Raw genomic sequence first — 20,496 nt, forward strand, 5'->3', positions numbered from 1 at the left:
CGTGGGCCTGAAGCCTGGAACAGATCTGAGGGACCTTGTGATTGATCTGAGTGCCAAAAAGATCCACCGAGGGGGTACCCCACACTCGGAAGATCTTGCGGACTACGTCCTTGTTCAGCGACCACTCGTGAATTTGCATTGCCCTGCTCAGTCTGTCGGCCAGACTGTTGTTTACGCCTGCCAGATAAGTGGCTTGGAGAAACATGCCGAAACGGCGTGTCCAAAGCTACATCTGGATGGCATCCTGACACAGAGGGTGAGATCCGGTGCCCCCCATCTGCTTGTTGGTATAATACATGGCAACCTGATTGTCTGTCTGAATCAATATGATTTGGTTAGACCAGCCAGTCTCTGAAAGCCTTTAGAGCGTTCCAGATCACTCGCAATTCCAGGAGATTGATCTGAAGACCTTTTTCCTGAAAGGACCAAGCTCCTTGAGTGTGAAGTCCATCTAAATGAGCTCCCCACCCCAGAAGGGATACATCCGTCGTCAGCACTTTTTGTGGCTGAGGAATTTGGAATGGACGTCACAAGGTCAAATTGGATCGATTTATCCACCACTGCAAGGAATTTCGAAAATTGGTGGACATTTGGATCACAACCTCTAAGCTCCCCACAGCTTGGTACCACTGGGAAGCTAGGGTCCATTGAGCTGATCTCATGTGTAGGCGTGCCATGGGAGTCACGTGAACTGTGGAGGCAATGTGCCCCATAAGTCTCAACATCTACCGAGCTGTGATCTGTTGAGACGCTCGAACCAAGGACACTAAGGACAGGAGGTTGTCTGCCCTCGCCTCGGGGAGATAAGCACGAGCTGTCTTTGTGTTCAACAGTGCTCCAATGAATTCCAATTTTTGAACTGGGGTGAGATGGGACTTGGAATAATTGATCACGGACCCCAGTAGTTCTAGCACCTGAATAGACATTCACATGGACTGTAGAGCGCCCGCCTCCGAGGTGCTCTTCACCAGCCAATTGTCGAAATAAGGGAACACATGCACTCCCAGTCTGCGTAGCGACGCTGCTACTACAGCCAGGCACTTTGTGAACATCCTGGGCGCAGACGCCAGACCAAAGGGCAGTACACAGTACTGAAAGTGCTGTGTTCCCAGCCAAAATTGAAGATACCTCCTGTGAGCTGGAAGCATCGAGATGTGTGTGTAAGCATCCTTTAAGTCCAGAGAGCATAGCCAATCGTTCTCTTGAATCATGGGAAGAAGGGTGCTTAGGGAAACCATCCTGAACTTTTCTCAAACCAGATATTTGTTCAGGCCCCTTAGGTCTAGGATGGGATGCATTCCCCCCCGTTTTCTTTTGCACAAGAAAGTACCTGGAATAGAATCCCAGCCCTTCTTCCCCTGGTGGAACGGGTTTGACCGCATTGGCCTTTAGAAGGGCGGAGAGTTCCTCTGCAAGTACCTGCCTGTGCTGGGAGCTGTAAGAATGAGCTCCTGGTGGGCAATTTGGAGGTTTGGATTCCAGATTGAGGGTGTATCCTAACCGGACTATTTGAAGAACCCACCAGTCTGAGGTTATGAGAGGCCACCTTTGGTGAAAAAACATCAACCTCCCCCCTACCGGCAAGTCGTCCAGTACGGACACTTTTACAGAGGCTATGCTGAACTGGAGCCAGTCAAAAGCCCGTCCCTTGGTTTAGCTGGGGAGCAGAATGGGCCTTAGACGCACACTGTTGAGGAGAACGAGCGCGCTGGGGCTGAGCCTGGGCAGGCTGCAGAGAAGCAGGAGTGTACCTACGCCTAGAGTAGGAATAGGGAGCACTTCTCTTCCCTCCAAAAAACCTGCTAGATGAGGAGGCTATAGCAGAAGGCGACCGGTGGGAGAGAGAATCCATAGCATCATTATGCTTCTTAATCTGATTAACAAGATCCTCTACTTTCTTTCCAAAAAGATTGTCCCCCCCGGCAAGGAACATCCGCCATCCACTGCTGGACAGAATGATCCAGGTCAGAGACACACAGCCATGAGAGTCTGCGTATCACTGTACCTTGAGCAGCGATCCTGGATGTCACTTCAAAAGCGTTAAAGGTTCCCCATGGCCAGGAACTTGCAACATGCCTTCTGCTGCCTGACCACATGGCGAAAAGTCTCGGCCAGATCTGTAGGGAGTGTCTCAACCAAGCTGAAGAGTTGACTTATCGAGTCCCGCAAATGTACGCTCGTGAAGAGCTGGTATGACTGGATCTTGGCAGCGAGCATAGCGGCCTAATACGTCTTTCTCCCAAAAGAGTCAAGAGTCCTAGCTTCTCTGCCTGGGGAATCCACCACCATGGAATTGTGGGGTAATTGGGACCTCTTCAATCCAGGTTCACCGTGGATCTGGTATTGGGACTCAGCTTTCTTGGGAACCACAGGGCCAGATAGAGGGGCGGACCAGTTTCTCATAAGGACTTCCTTCAGTACCTTATGCAGAGGGACTGTCACAGCCTCTTTAGGTGGAGAAGAATAATCCAGGACCTCGAGCATGTCAGTCCTGGGCTCATCCTCAACCTCCACAGGGAAGGGAATAGCCGTAGCCATTTCCCAGACAAAGGAGGAAAAAGACCGACTCTCGGGTGGAGATAGTCTTCTTTCCAGCGAAGAAGAAGGGTCAGAGGGAATTCCAAAGGACTCATCAAAAGAGAAGTACCTGGGATCTTCCTCTGATTCCCACGAGCGCTCCTGCTCAGTGTCAGACACAACCTGTGTCAAGGTACTCTGACACTGGACCTGCCTCGACGCCGAGGAACAATGTCCTCTGTGGCGATGTTGAGAAGTCGACGCCTGATCCGACTGCGGCGATGCTTCGTCCACCGACGCCAAAGGGGAGTCAACCTGGGTGGCAGCCGACGCTGAAGCCGTAGGCGGCACCACAGTCGGAGACCTCACCACAGGAGAAGGGCCAGACACCACTACAGCAAATGGCACAGAAGGCACAAGCACCCCCGACACCGAAGCTGATTGTAGCAGTAAGCCTTCCAGAAGTTCTGGAAACAAGGCCCGGATATGCTCGTCAAGAGCCGCCATCGGAGAAGGCTTTGGGACCCGGGAATAGGTGGTGTCAGAATCCGTGGAGGCTCGGGAGCAGGCATCGGGCTGCTAGGAGACCGACGCATCGGCACCTCCTGTATTGAGGGGGAGCGATCCTCTTGGCGCTGACGCTTCTCGCGTGCCGACTGTCTCGACGCCTCGGAGCTCCCAGTACCGTGCGTTGAAGGAGAACAATGACGATACTTCTTAGCCTTCACTCGACGCCCGTCATCGAGACTCCTCGATACCGATGAGGAGGACGTTGAATCCTCACGTCTCCTTGGGGCCGGGTCCGACGAAGGTTAGTCCCGGGGGGCCTGCATAACAGGAGGCCTCGAGAGAGGTGGTGACCCACTCGACACCTCACTGCTCCCAGCGCGAGTTGGTATCTCAGCAGCCATTGCCTCTCTCCTCAACGTCGATGCTCCTGTCGACATCACCGACCTCAGTACCGATGTCGACGTTGAAGGACCGGACTGAGCCTCAAAAAGCTTCTCTTGTTGGGCCTCTCAAGACGCTTGGGTCTGTTTCTTCATACGAAGACACAGACTACAAGCGGCTGGGCTATGGTTGGGCCCGAGGCACTGGATACACCAAGCGTGGGTATCTGTACCTGAGATGGTCCGGTTGCACCAAGTACAACGTTTGAAGCCGCTAGGTGTCTTCGATGACATGGAAGAAAAAACGGCTTTGGCGAAATCAAACGACGCGATTATGCCAAAAAAGAAAAGGCACAGAAAAGGGAAAATCCCGGCCGCGTCGAAAAAGAAAGGAAACTTTAAAATGGACAAAAAGATTTTAAAAACTATGGGAAAACTACTTTTTTTTTTTTTTAAAATCTTTAGTGAAAGAAGAAAAGAAAATAGAAGCGAAAACAGTTGCGAGGGAAGTCTTCTTCCTGGGCCTGATGAAGCGGGATGAAAAAACACTGCCGCACCTAACCGCGGAGAAAAAAGAACTAAAGAAGCACGCTCGCGCAGCAGGCAGAAAGTCGTTCGCACATGCGCGATTCGCACTGCCCGCATGACGGAACTTTCCCAAAAGACTTTGACTTTTATTTTGCTTGCAAAATTTGTTTGCCGATTCCTGGGCCGCTGTGGACGACGACCCACTTTTGAGAACAAGCAGCCTTCTTGTCCTCGGAGAAAGCATGTGCTCACTCACATAGAGTACATAGACATACCTGCGCCTGCCTTGTGGCAGAAGAGATCTGCACTTTCTGAGATCCTATTTTATAGAGGCGCATATGCAACTAGGTAGTCATTTTTTTTTTTTTTAATTGGCATTTTAAAAAAATGTTGTATATGTACCCTGTTATAAAATCTACTCTCAGAGTGGCTTGCCTGAGTTATACAGAGTACATTGCAGAGGGGATGTCTCTTGAATCAGTCTAATCACTTTGAGTATATGGAGGAGTGGCCTAGTGGTTAGGTTGGTGGACTTTGGTCCTGGGGAACTGAGGAACTGAGTTCAATTCCCACTTCAGGCACAGGCAGCTCCTTGTGACTCTGGGCAAGTCACTTAACCCTCCATTGCCCCAGGTACAAAATAAGTACCTGTATACAATATGTAAGCCGCATTGAGCCTGCCATGAGTGGGAAAGCGCGGGGTACAAATGTAACAAAAAAAAAAAAATAATGTTTCTGATTTTAAAATGATATTACAAAGCCTTAGGGCAAATGACTGGTTTCTGGCAGCACAGGACATATTACAGTATGTCAGTCTTAAGTGGAAAACAGTAAATAGTACAGACATGATAGCAGATTGAAAGAGACTCTGCAAGGAAAACGGAGATTAAAAACAAGTTTAAACTGAGGTTATAACATAGTAACATAGTAAATGACGGCAGAAAAAGACCTGCATGGTCCATCCAGTCTGCCCTACAAGATAAACTCACATGTGCTACTTTTTGTGTATACCTTACCTTGATTTGTACCTGTCCTTTTCAGGGCACAGACCGTATAAGTCTGCCCAGCACTATCCCCGCCTCCCGCCACCGGCTCTGCCACCCAATCTCGGCTAAGCTCCTTAGGATCCATTCCTTCTGAACAGGATTCCTTAATGTTTATCCCACGCGTGTTTGAATTCTGTTACCGTTTTCATTTCCACAACCTCCCGCGGGAGGGCATTCCAAACATCCACTACTCTCTCCGTGAAAAAATACTTCCTGACATTTTATCACAGTGGTTCATGTTAATTGCTGTTAGGTCATGATGTAGAAGTTCTGTATTTGGCAGCATAGCATTGTGGTGAAAGCAGAATGAGGGGACAGAGTAGAATTTCATTTCTGTTTTTAATTCATTAACTCTGCATTATCACTTTTTGTTTGCAAAAGGGTTTCTCAAATCTAGCGCAGTTCTTCTCAACCCTTTCATGGAGGCTCACCTGCTAAGCTAGATTTTCAAAATCACCACAATGAATATGCATGAGACACATTTGCATATATTGGAGACCAGTGTATGCAAATTTTATCTCATACATATTCCTTGAGGTATTCCTGAGAAACCCACTGAATTGGTTTTTACTAGTGTTAATAGACCACCATTTGTAAAGACATCACAGTGGTTTGTAAAAGAAAAATAAATATTATAAAAAAAAAAATACAAAAGCAAAAGAGAGACAAAGAGGAAAAATGACGTGAAAGAGCCTGCCACTGACCCCCACTCCAGCCACAATCTAGATCGTCAGTCCTCAAATGCTTAATTGAAAAAACAAGCCTTAAGACCTGCTTTAAACCTAGGCACAGATGTCTCAACACAGAGATTTTGGAATCTAGTTGCATTGTAGTGGGGCAAAAATATGGAATGTTGACTCATGAATCAATTTAAGTCATGCTTGGGAAGGAGAGGGTTAGTCAAGAGCTTATTATATGAATGCAGAAAACAAGGGGCATGCAGGATGCGTGAAAAAGATAAGCTAGCTGACCCATGCGCACTGCCATAAATTCCAAGACCGGAATCTTGGCTATTGATAGCCAGTGCTGCTCTTTAAACAAGGGGATAGGGGTTCATTGGATTTAGGACAGATGAAGTCTAAATGTTGTGGCTCTAGGAGAGGAGTGAGAAATACTGGTCTAAAATACAGACCAAAAGAATTTACAAAGCACAGCCAGAAAGTGATTTCCTCTCAGCTTTCTTGGCCCTTGTATTCCTGCATTCCTTCAAAGGACCAATGTTCTTATGAAGGCCCGTTCTCTTCAGGATACCATGTTTGTCCTGCAGCCAGGATTTGGGGAGGAATGTAATATCCTCCCACTCCCATATTTTTTTTACAGTATTAAGGGGAAAAGTTATCAGGGTGCAGTAAAAGGCGAGCTTTTACCACACCTTGATTTACCATGGGAGTCGCTAAGAATAGCACTTTCTGTGTGCCATATTGCAAGCAACATTATTCCATCTACCCAGGAGCATCTTAAAGGAGCCTTCGGTGCTGTCAGGTACCTGATAAGCATCCAACCCCCAGGGCCTACCAGGACAACTCACTGCTGGGTCCCTGGGAGGAGTGATTCCCCAGTTGCTCATGCCATCACCAGCTCGTTTTTCCATAATGGCACCAAAGCAACCCCTAGCAGTAGTTTTGCAGTATACTACTGGGTAGGGGGGGATTCATGTTTCCATATAAGGGCATCTACTGCGAGACTACGAGTCACTGGTGCCAATTTGGAGAAGGCACTGGGAAGGGCAGGAGCGACTGGGGATCTTTTCTGCTCTGGGACCCACTAGATATCTGGGACGTGCTGGTAGGGTCAGGGGGTGGGGCTTCTTATTAGGGGGTTGGTATGTTGGGATTTCATCGGGCGCCTGACAATACCGAGAGCCCACCCTTTTTTTTTAATTGTTTAAATTTATTTGAAATTCACAGAAAAAAAAAATCACAAAAACAAGTATGCAGCCAGTAATGACATGATAAAGAACGCCAGTACATCACAAGAGTCTTCCCCCCTCCCCCTCCCACCCCAAATCCAAAATATCAAAGTACTTGATTCCAAACCACCCTCAAATCAGGCATTCCCAAACAAGGTTCAATAGTTCAGGACCCAACTCCATGCCCTCTGTGGCACTGCATTCCAAACAGCTTCATACAATTTCTGGAAAAGTTTCCATCTCTCTGGACCTTGCCTGTCAATCCTCAGTTTCTCCATAATCATAAGTTTGGCTCCTTTTTAAGAAGCTGCCCGGGAGCATCGAGTCACGGCTTGGTGGCCCATTGCTCCCAGGACAGTAAAATAACTCCAACTTGATCCTAGGTTGATTTTTCCAGCTATAATATGGCTTGCAGTGTTCACTGCAAGCTGCATTATGGCATTTGCACGATAATGAGATGTTTCATCTTATTATTATTTACTCCACAGTGATTTTACTAACACTGCATTACGATAATATAATTCGCCTTAGTGCCTTTTAACACGTATTAAGGGGCAAATAATGCAGGTTATTTCTGTAACACAGCTTGATAACTCCTCCCCCCTCAAATGATGTCCCTTTCTTTTTTTCTTTAAGAAATATCTTTTTATTAAGCAGACAAGCAAACAATAGCAAGAGAAACATGAAAGGCTCTAGAGGAAATTGGAGAGTCATGGGATAGGAGGTAGTGTCCTACTGTGGATTAAAAACTGGTGAAAAGATAGAAAACAGTATTGGTAGATAGTGGTGTTCTTCTATACTGCCTGAGGTTCCTAGTTTATTACCAGAGTACACGCTCTAGAACTACTTATATAAAGTACTCCTTACACCTTTAATATCTTAAACTTGTTTTTTATTTTATTACTTGTGCCTAATACCTCTACCCTCAAAACTCACATTCTCACATTGCATTCACACATCTCACAGTGTCTTTACATGTTCCCTTGTTAATTAATTAACCATTTAAGTTCTATATTCACTTTTCAATACAATACATTTACTATACAGAAGTTTCTCTGCCTTATTTCACAACATTTTCAAATCAATGTCTTCCGATGTACTTCTGATATTCTTCTTAAATCCCAGTTCAAATGTCTATCAATGTTTATACTGATTTACTCCGTTCATTTCCTTAAATGCAAAGCCCAAGTGTCTTTGTATTTCCAAATGGCTATGCTGGAACGCAATTAAACCTGTGATCCATGAGGAACCCCGCTGGGTGAGAAAGGCTAGTGAGGGACTCTAATCACCAACATTCACTCCTCATTGAAAAGACCTTTTCAAAGTCTTAAAGCCAGCTGATATTCTCCTTTTCTCCAGTTTCTCCTTTCTCTATGCGAGACCGCATTTAAATATGCAAGTCCACATTTCGGAAGTGTCCTTCATCAGGAGGAACTAGCACCCGATATCAGAAAACAAATATGCCAGGTTCTTCACAAGCCAGTGCCATCAGCAGAAACCAATTCTGTTAACACACCTGAGGAAACCTTTAGGTACCGCTGAGATGCGCACGTTTTAAGGCTGCAGGGAGCGTACAAGACAGGTGTAAGGAGTACTTTATATAAGTAGATAGTGGTGTTCCCCAGGGGTCTTGCTGGGACCGCTGCTTTTTAACATATTTATAAATGATCTAGAGATGGGAGTAACTAGTGAGGTAGTTAAATTTGCTGACAACACAAAGTTATTCAAAGTTGTTAAATTGCGGATTGTGAAAAATTGCAAGAGGACCTTACGAGACTGGGAGACTGGGCATCTAAATGGCATATGACGTTTAATGTGAGCAAGTGCAAAGTGATGCATGTGGGAAAGAGGAACCCAAATTATGGGTAAACGTGAATCGCTTGTTTAGTCTTTCCAAAAATACTAGGACTAGGGGACACACAATGAAGCTACAAAGTAGTACATTTAAAACGAATCGTAGAAAACTTTTAATCACTCAATGAGGGGCATAATCGAACAGGGCGACCAAGTTTTCCTGAGGATGTCCTCGCAGGACGTCCCGGCGAAGGGGCGGGGAAACCCGTATTATTGAAACAAGATAGGCGTCCATCTTTCGTTTCGATAATATAGTCGGGGACGCCCAAATCTCAACATTTAGGTCAACCTTAGAGATGGTCGTCCCCGGTTTTCGGCGATAATGGAAACCAAGGACGCCAATCTCAGAAACGACCAAATCCAAGCCCTTTGGTCGTGGGAGGAGCCAGCATTCGTAGTGCACTGGTCCCCCTCACATGCCAGGACACCAACTGGGCACCCTAGGGGGCACTGCAGTGAACTTCAGAAATTGCTCCCAGGTGCATAGCTCCCTTTCCTTGGGTGCTGAGCCCCCCAAAACCCACTCCCCACAACTGTACAACACTACCATAGCCCTAAGGGGTGAAGAGGGGCACCTACATGTGGGTACAGAGGGTTTGTGGTGGGTTTTGAAGGGCTCATATTTATCACTACAAGTGTAACAGGTAGGGGGGGATGGGCCTGGGTCCGCCTGCCTGACGTGCACTGCACCCACTAAAACCGCTTCAGGGACCTGCATACTGGTGTCAGGAAGCTGGGTATGACTTTTGAGGCTGGCAAAAAATATTTTTTAAGTTTTTTTTTTTTTAGGGTGGGAGGGGGTTAGTGACCACTGGGGGCCGAGGACGCTCATGTGTTAAGCACGCCCCAGTCCCACCTTTGCTATGCTTCCGATACGCCCCCGGGAACTTTGGTCGTCCCCGTGACGAAAAGCAGTTGAGGACGCCCAAAATCGGCTTTCGATTATGTCGATTTGGGCGACCCTGGGAGAAGAACGCCCATCTCCCGATTTGTGTCGAAAGATGGGCGCCCTTCTCTTTCGAAAATAAGCCTGAATGTATAATTAAACTCTGGAATTCATTGCCAGAGAATTTAGTAAAAGCAGTTAGCATTTTCCATCTCACAGATAGGCTGCAGAGAATACCTTCTCCTGCTTTAGACTTAGCCTGGCCTCAGAATGACATCCTATAGTATATCTCCTATCAAACTGAGCTCTCTTTTTCATCAAGCACTGCCATTTCCTCCCCTCACCCTCCCCACTGACAGTTTGAACTTCGTGGGTGTGGCTTGGATCTCTTTCAGGGAGAGAAAACTAACAACTTATAGCAGCAGCTTCAGAGAGCATTTTCCATCTCACAGATAGGCTGCAGAGAATACCTTCTCCTGCTTTAGACTTAGCCTGGCCTCAGAATGACATCCTATAGTATATCTCCTATCAAACTGAGCTCTCTTTTTCATCAAGCACTGCCATTTCCTCCCCTCACCCTCCCCACTGACAGTTTGAACTTCGTGGGTGTGGCTTGGATCTCTTTCAGGGAGAGAAAACTAACAACTTATAGCAGCAGCTTCAGAGAGCATTTTCCATCTCACAGATAGGCTGCAGAGAATACCTTCTCCTGCTTCCACCCACCCTACCCCTCTACCCACCCACCCCTAGAGTGACATGTCTTATATAACCTCCCTATCAACCCACTCATTACTTTACCTCACCCATTTCTATTCTTCTATCACCTTCTCCCACTATTCCAACCAGAGTTACACCTAATCACACTGACCACCCTTCAACATCTTCTGTCCTTCTGTGACTGTTCTCTTGTGCTTGACTGCTTAAATATTTTAAATTTAAATGCTTACTTTTTGTCTATTAGATTGTAAGCTCTTTGAGCAGGGACTGTCTTTCTTCTGTGTTTGTACAGCGCTGCGTACACTTTGTAGCGCTCTAGAAATGTTAAATAGTAGTAGTAGCTTAGCGGGGTTTAAAAAAGGTTTGGATGGCTTCCTAGAGGAAAAGTCCATACACCATTATTAAAATAGACTTGGGGGAAAATCCTTTGCTTATTTCTAGGATAAGCAGCATAAAATGTATTGTACGTTTTTGGAATCTTGCCGGGTACTTGTGACCTGGATTGGCCACTGTTGGAAACAGGATGCTGGTCTTAATGGACCTTCGGTCTGTCCAAGTATGGCAGTACTTATGTACTTATGTACCACTACCCCCACTGGACCACTGAATGATGTATATAAACAATTAACAATTTAACACACAGCTACAAGCTCTATGTGGCATAGCCAACCAAATGTGTCCCCGCATCAACGAGCTGGATGAGACCACCATACTGTGTACCACTGAATTATCACCAATTCATGCAGAAGATTCCTCCAATGTGTGATTGAAGGAGGACATTCATTACGCCAATATAATAGAATGACTTTCTTTCTCCTGAGAAACAAATATCCCAATAGTTGTTTGGTATCAGCAGAGGTAACCTCTTCCAATGCCAACCAATCACCAAACAAGAAAAGGTGTGTCCAAAATGGAAGGCTGACATGTAGAACACAAAAAGATAGGATTTCGCCCCTTCCCAAAAATGTTGAATCCTAGCGCATCCCTCCAAAAGATGACCTAATGTTGCTCCCTCTGCCCCACATTTTATACATAAGTACATAAGCATTGCCATGCTGGGACAGACTAAGGGTCCATCGAGCCCAGCACCCTGTCACCGACAGCGGCCAAAAGAACAAGCAATTTGTCCCGCCCCTCCTAGAAATACTGTATTATTCCCTCGTCCATTCAATAACATTCTTTGGCTTTTTCCTCCAGGAAGCCGTCCAACCCTTTTTTTAAGTCCGCTAAGTTAACCACCTTAACCACCTTTTCCGGTAGCGAATTCCAGACTTTAACTACTCGTTGAGTGAAAAAATATTTCCTCCGATTCATTTTAAATTTACCACACTGCAGCTTCATCGCATGCCCCCTTGTCCTAGTATTTTTGGAAAGCGTAAACAGACGCTCCACATTGAACCGTTCCATTCCACTCATTATCTTATAGACCTCTATCATATCTCCCCTTAGCCACCTTTTCTCCAAGTTGAAGAGCCCCAGCCTCTTCAGCCTATCCTGATAGGGAAGTCATCCCATCCCCTGTATCATCTTTGTCGCCCTTCTCTGCACCTTTTCCAATTCCACTATGTCTTTTTTGAGGTGCGGTGACCAGAATTGAGCACAGTACTCGAGGTGCGGTCGCACCATGGAGCAATACAATGGCAGAATAATATCCTTATTTTTGTTTTCAATACCTCTCCTAATGATACCTAACATTCTATTAGCTTTCCTAGCCACAGCAGCACATTGAGCAGAAGTTTTAAATGTATCATAAACAATGACACCTAGATCCCTTTCTCTGTCCGTGACTCCCAACGTGAACCTTGCATGACGTAGTTATAGTTTGGGTGCCTCTTTCCCACATGCATCACTTTGCACTTGTTCACATCAAACGTCATCTGCCATTTAGACGCCCAGTCTCCCAGTCTCGTAAGGTCCTCTTGTAGTTTTTCACAATCTTCCCGCGATTTGACTACTTTGAATAACTTTGTGTCATCGACAAATTTGATTACCTCACTAGTTACCCCCATTGAGGAGTGGCCTAGTGGTTAGGGTGGTGGACTTTGGTCCTGGGGAACTGAGGAACTGAGTTCAATTCCCACTTCAGGCACAGGCAGCTCCTTGTGACTCTGGGCAAGTCACTTAACCCTCCATTGCCCCATGTAAGCCGCATTGAGCCTGCCATGAGTGGGAAAACGCGGGGTACAAATGTAACAAAAAAAAAAAACAAAAAAAATTTATGAATATGTTAAAAAGCAGAGGTCCCAGCACCGATCCCTGACGGACCCCGCTAACTACCCTTCTCCATTGCGAATATTGACCTTTTAATCCTACTCTCTGTTTCCTATCTTTCAACCAGTTTTTAATCCACAGTAAGACACTACCTCTGATCCCATGTCCCTCTAATTTCCTCTGTAGTCTTTCATGAGGGACCTTATCAAACGCCTTCTGAAAATCTAGATACACAATATCAACCGGCTCACCTTTGTCCACATGTTTGTTTACCCCTTCAAAGAAATGCAGCAGATTGGTGAGGCAAGATTTCCCTTCACTAAATGCATGCTGACTTTTTCCCATTAGTCCATGCTTTTGAATGTGCTCTGTAATTTTGTTCTTGATTATAGTCTCTACCATTTTGCCCGGCACCGACTTCAGACTCACCGGTCTTTAATTTCCCGGGTCTCCTCTGAAACCTTTTTTAAAAATCGGCGTTACATTGGCCACCCTCCAATCTTCCGGTACCACGCTCGATTTTAAGGATATATTACAAATCAGTAACAGTAGCTCTGCCAGCTCATTTTTTAGTTCTGTCAGTACCCTAGGGTGAATACCATCCGGTCCAGGAGATATGCTACTCTTCAGTTTGCAGAACTGCTCCATTACGTCTTCCAGATTTACAGATATTTCAATAAGTTTTTCCAACTCTTCAACTTCAAATACCCTGTCCGGCACCAGTATCCCATCCAAATCTTCCTCGGTGAAGACCGAGGCAAAGAACTCATTTAGTTTTTCTGCTATTTCTTTGTCTTCCTTGATCGCCCCTTTTACACCCCGGTCATCCAGCGGGCCAACCGATTCTTTTGCCGGAAAGGTATGGAACTTTTGAAGGCTAAGTGCTTTGAAAATATGCTTCAATATGATCAGTTTTGATATCAACCTTGAAGTAACTATACACAGGAAGTCAAATACGTTAGCATTTAACTTTAAAAAAGGAGACTATGATAAAATGAGAAGAACGGTGGAAAAAAAACTTAGGGGGACAACTGAGAAGGTAAAAACTGTACAACAGGCGTGGATGCTGTTCAAAATACCATCCTGGAGGCCCAGGCCAAACATATTCCACAAATTAGAAAAGAAAGACGGAACTCCAAAAGACAGCCAGCCTGGTTGAAAAGTGAGGTGAAGGAAGCTATTAGGGCTAAGAGAAATGCCTTCAGAAAATGGAAGAAGGAACCGTCTGAAAATAACAAGAAGCAGCATAAGGAGTGTCAAAGCAAATGCAAGGCGCAGATAAAGAAGGCCAAGAGGGATTACGAAAAAAAAAATAGCATTAGAGGCAAAAAAGCATAGTAAAAAAATTTTTCGGTATATTAAAAGCAGGTAGATTAAAAGAATCGGTTGGGCCGCTGGATGACCGAGGGGTAAAAGGGGCGATCAAGGAAGACAAAGACGTAGCGGAGAGATTGAATGAATTCTTTGCTTCGGTCTTCACCGAGGAAGATTTGGGTGGGATACTGGTGTTGGAAATGATATTTCAAGCGGACGAGTCAGAGAAACTTACTGACTTCACGGTAATCCTGGAGGACGTAATGGGGCAGTTCAGCAAATTGAAGAGTAGCAAATCTCCTGGACCGGATGGTATTCATCCTAGAGTACTGATAGAACTGAAAAATGAGCTTGCGGAGCTACTGCTAGTGATATGCAATTTATCGTTAAAATCAAGCGTGGTACCGGAAGATTGGAGGGTGGACAATGTAACGCCCATTTTTAAAAAAGGTTCCAGGGGAGATCCGGGAAACTATAGACCGGTGAGTCTGACGTCGGTGCCGGGGAAAAGGGTAGAGGCTATTATTAAAAACAAAATTACAGAGCACATCCGAGGACATGGATTACTGAGACCGAGTCAGCACGGCTTTTGTGTGGGGAAATCTTGCCTGACCAATTTACTTCAATTCTTTGAAGGAGTAAACGAACATGTGGACAAAGGGGAGCCGGTTGATATTGTGTATCTGGATTTTCAAAAGGCGTTTGACAAGGTACCTCATGAAAGGCTACAGCGGAAATTGGAGGGTCATGGGATAGGAGGAAAAGTCCTATTGTGGATTAAAAACTGGTTGAAGGATAGGAAACAGAGAGTGGGGTTAAATGGACAGTATTCACAATGGAGAAGGGTGGTTAGTGGGGTTCCTCAGGGGTCTGTGCTAGGACCGCTGCTTTTCAATATATTTATAAATGATTTAGAGATGGGAGTAACTAGCGAGGTAATTAAATTTGCTGATGACACAAAGTTATTCGAAGTCATTAACTCGCGACAGGATTGTAAACAATTACAGAAGGACCTTACGAGACTGGGAGACTGGGCAGCTAAATGGCAGATGACGTTTAATGTGAGCAAATGCAAGGTGATGCATGTGAGAAAAAAGAACCCAAATTATAGCTACGTCATGCAAGGTTCCACGTTAGGAGTTACGGACCAAGAAAGGGATCTGGGTGTCGTCATCGATAATACGCTGAAACCTTCTGCTCAGTGTGCTGCTGCGGCTCGGAAAGCGAATAGAATGTTGGGCATTATTAGGAAAGGTATGGAAAACAGGTGTGAGGATGTTATAATGCCGTTATATCGCTCCATGGTGCGACCGCACCTTGAGTATTCTGTTCAATTCTGGTTGCCGCATCTCAAGAAAGATATAGTGGAATTGGAAAAGGTGCAGCGAAGGGCGACTAAAATGATAGCGGGGATGGGACGACTTCCCTATGAAGAAAGACTAAGGAGGCTAGGGCTTTTCAGCTTGGAGAAGAGATGGCTGAGGGGAGACATGGTAGAAGTATATAAAATAATGAGTGGAGTGGAACAGGTGGATGTGAAGTGTCTGTTCACGCTTTCCAAAAATACTAGGACTAGGGGCGATGGGATGAAACTACAGTGTAGTAAATTTAAAACAAATTGGAGAAAATTTTTGTTCACCCAACGCGTAATTAAACTCTGGAATTTGTTGCCAGAGAGCGTGGTGAAGGCGGTTAGCTTGGCAGAGTTTAAAAAGGGGTTAGACGGTTTCCTAAAGGACAAGTCCATAAACCGCTACTAAATGGACTTGGGAAAAATCCACAATTCCGGGAATAACATGTATAGATTGTTTGTACGTTTGGGAAGCTTGCCAGGTGCCCTTGGCCTGGATTGGCCGCTGTCGTGGACAGGATGCTGGGCTCGATGGACCCTTGGTCTTTTCCCAGAGTGGCATTACTTATGTACTTAAATGATGATGCCAGCAGCCCGGTCCCATCCCGGTTAAGATGGAGCCCATCCTTTTGGAATAGGCTCCCCCTTCCCCAGAATGTTGCCCAGTTCCTGACAAAACTAAAACCCTCCTCCTTGCACCATTGTCTCATCCATGCATTAAGAATCCAGAGCTCTGCCTGTCTCTTGGGCCTTGTGCGTGGAACGGGTAGTATTTCAGAAAGCACCACCCTAGAGGACCTGGATTTGAGCTTTCTTCCTAAAAGCCTAAATTTGGCTTCCAGAACCTCTCTCCCACATTTTCCTTTGTCATTGGTACCCACATGTACCAAGATAGCCGGCTCCTCCCCAGCACTATCTAAAATCCTGTCTAGGTGATGCGTGAGGTCCGCCACCTTCACACCAGGCAGGCAAGTCACCAGGCGATCTTCCCATCCACCAGCCACCCAGCTATCTATATGTCTAATGATTGAATCACCAACTACTACAGCTGTCCTATCCTTTCCCTTCTGGGCAGTAACTGGAGACATATCCTTGGTGTGAGAGGATAGTAAATCCCCTGGATGTTCAGGTCCTGGCTACAGGACTACTTCCTACTTCACCATCTGGGAGACCTCCCTCCTCCAAAGCAGTACAGAGGCTACCTGACTGGAGGTGGGACTTCTCTACAACATCCCTGTAGGTCTCGTCTATGTATTTCTCTATCTCCCTCATTTCTACCAAGTCTGCTACTCTAGCCTCAAGAGAATGAACAATGGTTGCTTTGTGTTATACCCATCTTGAATACTCTGAAATGATGTCTTTTTTAAAGGTTTGTTTTCTATTATATTTAAAGAGGTTACAGCTTCCTGTAGTAGCCGATGTTTGGTTTGGTTCTAAAATGTTAGCCAGTTGTTCTACTTCAGTTTACCTTTTTGCTGCTGTAAAAACAGAGGAAACAGGAGAACATAATTGCAAACTCGTATCACTGTTACCACGGATGTAATTGTTATATATATTCTGGAGGGGTATGCTTTATGCTCACTTTTCCTCATTGTGCAGCAACAGGCATGTAACAATTAACCCGCCTTATGGTTGGGCCATTTTAATTATCTTCAGCCTGATTACTTGGTATTTCGTAAAAGACTGGAAACTCTCCTCTTTGAAACATTTCTATCCATTAAAGGAGTATCTTAGATTGCAACTGGCCATCAGCAGTCTATTTGATATTTTGTTTATGGCTTTGTAAACCTTGTATGTTGTTTATTTACTGTTAGCCACATTGAATAGTATGTTTGAGATAATGTGTGCTATAAATGTCAAAATAAATAAATAAACTTATAGTTTACTTGTACTGTGGTTGTAACCAAAAACAAGTGTGCATTTCCATTTACTCACTTTGACAGTATACCTTTAAATCATTTTTGTTCTCTTCTCCCTGTTTTTCCCTTGCGGAGGAAATATCTCAATTAATATGGACTTTCACTGAATTATAAGAGCAGCATTCCCTCCTGGCTAAGCAAGTAGCCGCACGCTGACAGCTGAGTCTTTGCCATAGTCCTGCTTATCACAGAAAAAATGTCTCTACCAGTTTTTATCTGTAGTACATTTAAATAACTAATTTTCACATTTTATTTCCAGATTCCCTTCTCAAAGTTCTTTTTGACCAGTCGAGGGAGAATCCAAGATAACCAACAACCAGCTTGGCTGGATAAGGTGAGTCCTTCCTGCCCTTTTATTTATGTATTTTTTATACTGCTTCATCAGAACAACTGTCTGAAGCCATTTCTAGTAACATATAAAATTTATATTAATCTGTCAATTAACAAAGACAACCTATTCCCCTTTGCTTTAAAATAAGCCTACTTCTCTTCTATTAGAAAGAATAACGGTCTTCACCACTTTCTTCTATGGAATATCAGGTTATTTCTTTTATAAGAAGTTCTTTCTATGTTATGAGAAAGTTAAAAAGCATTTGAAAATGTTTGTCGGAAGATCTGTTTAAACTACTGGTACAGTCCTTGGTACCAACAAACTAGATTATTAAAATATTGTACATCTGGGTCTAGCAAAACAATTATTGAGAAGAATTCAGACCATTCAAAATGTGGCTATACATATGAATTTTTTCTTTAAAAAAAATCAGAAAGAATTACACCTTATTTTATTAAGTTGCATAGGCTTCCTATAGAAGCTAGGGTGTTGTTTAAATTGGGTTGTCTACTATTCAAGATTATATTTGGTCAAATTCCTCAATATATGATCTCTCTTGTGTGTTTTTCAATGTTAGGGCAATATTACAACACCCAAAGTTTATTTTCATTTTCTTTTCCTAGCCCTCAAGAGATTACTTCAAAGAAGTTGTTTACTTCTTTATTTGCTTATCAGGCAGCTAGTTTATGGAATTTCTTTCCACCTATATTAAGGCACATATTTAGCTTTGCTAGTTTTAAAAAAGGATTAAAAACTTGGCTGTTTCATAAATATATGTCAAGGAACTGAGATATAGTAGTTACAGTTAGGATGTTATCTCTGATTGTTTGTTAGTTGTGAAATTGTGATTTAGTAAATGATATCTGAATTATCTTTGTTACATCCTAGATTTGCTTGTATCTAGTATCTTAGTTGTAAACCACTATGAACTCAGTTAATGATATTGTCTGACATTGCTGTCTGGATGTCTCAACGCCACCTGAAATTAAATATGACCAAAACCGAGCTTCTCATTTTCCCCCCCCAAACCCACCTCCCCGCTCCCCCCGTTTCCTATTTCTGTTGATGGCTCTCTCATTCTCCCTGTCTCCTCAGCTCGAAACCTTGGGGTCATCTTTGACTCTTCTCTCTCCTTCTCTGCTCATATCCAGCAGATTGCCAAGACCTGTCGTTTCTTTCTTTACAACATCCGTAAAATCCGCCCCTTTCTTTCCGAGCACTCTACCAAAACCCTCATCCACACCCTTGTCACCTCTCGTTTAGACTACTGCAATCTGCTTCTTGCTGGCCTCCCACTTAGTCACCTCTCCCCCCTCCAGTCGGTTCAAAACTCTGCTGCCCGTCTCGTCTTCCGCCAGGGTCGCTTTACTCATACTACCCCTCTCCTCAAGACCCTTCACTGGCTCCCTATCCATTTTCGCATCCTGTTCAAACTTCTTCTACTAACCTATAAATGTACTCACTCTGCTGCTCCCCAGTATCTCTCCACACTCGTCCTTCCCTACACCCCTTCCCGTGTACTCCGCTCCATGGATAAATCCTTCTTATCTGTTCCCTTCTCCACTACTGCCAACTCGACTTCGCGCCTTCTGTCTCGCTGCACCCTACGCCTGGAATAAACTTCCTGAGCCCCTACGTCTTGCCCCATCCTTGGCCACCTTTAAATCTAGACTGAAAGCCCACCTCTTTAACATTGCTTTTGACTCGTAACCACTTGTAACCACTCGCCTCCACCTACCCTCCTCTCCTCCTTCCTGTACACATTAATTGATTTGATTTGCTTACTTTATTTATTTTTTGTCTATTAGATTGTAAGCTCTTTGAGCAGGGACTGTCTTTCTTCTATGTTTGTGCAGCGCTGCGTACGCCTTGTAGCGCTATAGAAATGCTAAATAGTAGTAGTAGTAATATTGGTGGGCTATAAATCAACTAACTGTAACTGTAGAAATTTATCTTCCTGAGAGACCTCAAAAGGGAGAATTCCACAGCATAGTAACTGCCACTGCAAAGACTCTGGCTCTCCAATTCAGGGCCGCCAATAGACTGGGCCGTGGCCTCCACCCCCCCCCCCCCAAAGGTTGTCACCAACACCCCCCAGGCCGCCGTGCCACAATCCCCAGAAAACCCCCCTTCGTCCGCCACCGGGCCGGGCTCCCTGCATTAAAATCATCACAGTGCCTCACCCGTCACCTCCGTGACTGAAAGCGCAGCAGCTGCAGATCGGATTCGCCTCCCTTCGGGCCTTCCTTCCCTGTGTCCCGCCCTTGCGGAAGTTACATCAGATGAGGGCGGGACACAGGGAGGGAAGGCCCGAAGGGAGGCAAATCCGATCTGCCACTGCTGTGCTTTCAATCACAGAGGCGACAGGTGCGGCGCTGTGATGATTTCAATGCAGGGGGGCGGCCTGGTGGTGGACTGTCGATGGAGCCGAGGGCGGGTGAGACCGAGGACTGCGGCGCCGGGCCCCCCTTGGAGGCCCGGGGAATTTTGTCCCCCCTGCCCCCCCCCCCCCCCCCCCCCAGTGGCCTACTCCAGTTATCCTACAGCTATGCAAACTAGAATGCACCATTACCAGGTTTCCCTGACAAGCTTTTAGATTTCCAATTATGGAGCAGTCATATAGCTCAGTGGTTCTCAACCCAGCCGTCAAGGCACGCTCAGCCAGTTGGATTTTCAGGATATCCAAAATGAAGGCAGATAAAGACCATATGGCGTATCCAGTCTGCCCATCCATACCATCTACAATCCCTTACTCTCCCTTAGAGATCCTATTTCTTAAAATCAGATACAATATTCAATGAATAAGCATGAGATAGATTTGAAACTATTATAAACAATAAAATTACAGAACAAGTAGACAAACATGGGTTAATGGGGCAGAGTCAGCATGGGTTCAGCCAAGGGAAGTCTTGCCTTACCAATTTGTTTCATTTCTTTGAAGGCTTAAATAAACATGTGGATAAAGGTGAGCTAGTTGATGTAGTGTATCTAGATATTCAGAAAGCTTTTGATAAACTTCCTCA

At 45.0% G+C, this 20,496-nt stretch overlaps 1 protein-coding gene across 4 annotated transcripts in view; it reads left to right on the forward strand.

The window, feature by feature from the left end:
• The window catches only part of NDUFAF1 (NADH:ubiquinone oxidoreductase complex assembly factor 1), a 52,447-nt gene that overhangs the window by 20,614 nt on the left and 11,337 nt on the right, over window positions 1-20,496 (forward strand). For all 4 annotated transcript variants that reach the window (XM_030214088.1, XM_030214091.1, XM_030214090.1 and 1 more), the window contains exon 4: window positions 17,402-17,476. In XM_030214088.1, coding sequence (XP_030069948.1) covers window positions 17,402-17,476 — 75 coding nt within the window. The remainder of the gene's footprint in view (window positions 1-17,401; window positions 17,477-20,496) is intronic.

The sequence above is a fragment of the Microcaecilia unicolor genome, chromosome 9 (genome assembly GCF_901765095.1).
Source record: "Microcaecilia unicolor chromosome 9, aMicUni1.1, whole genome shotgun sequence".
Taxonomy (NCBI): Eukaryota; Metazoa; Chordata; class Amphibia; order Gymnophiona; family Siphonopidae; genus Microcaecilia; species Microcaecilia unicolor.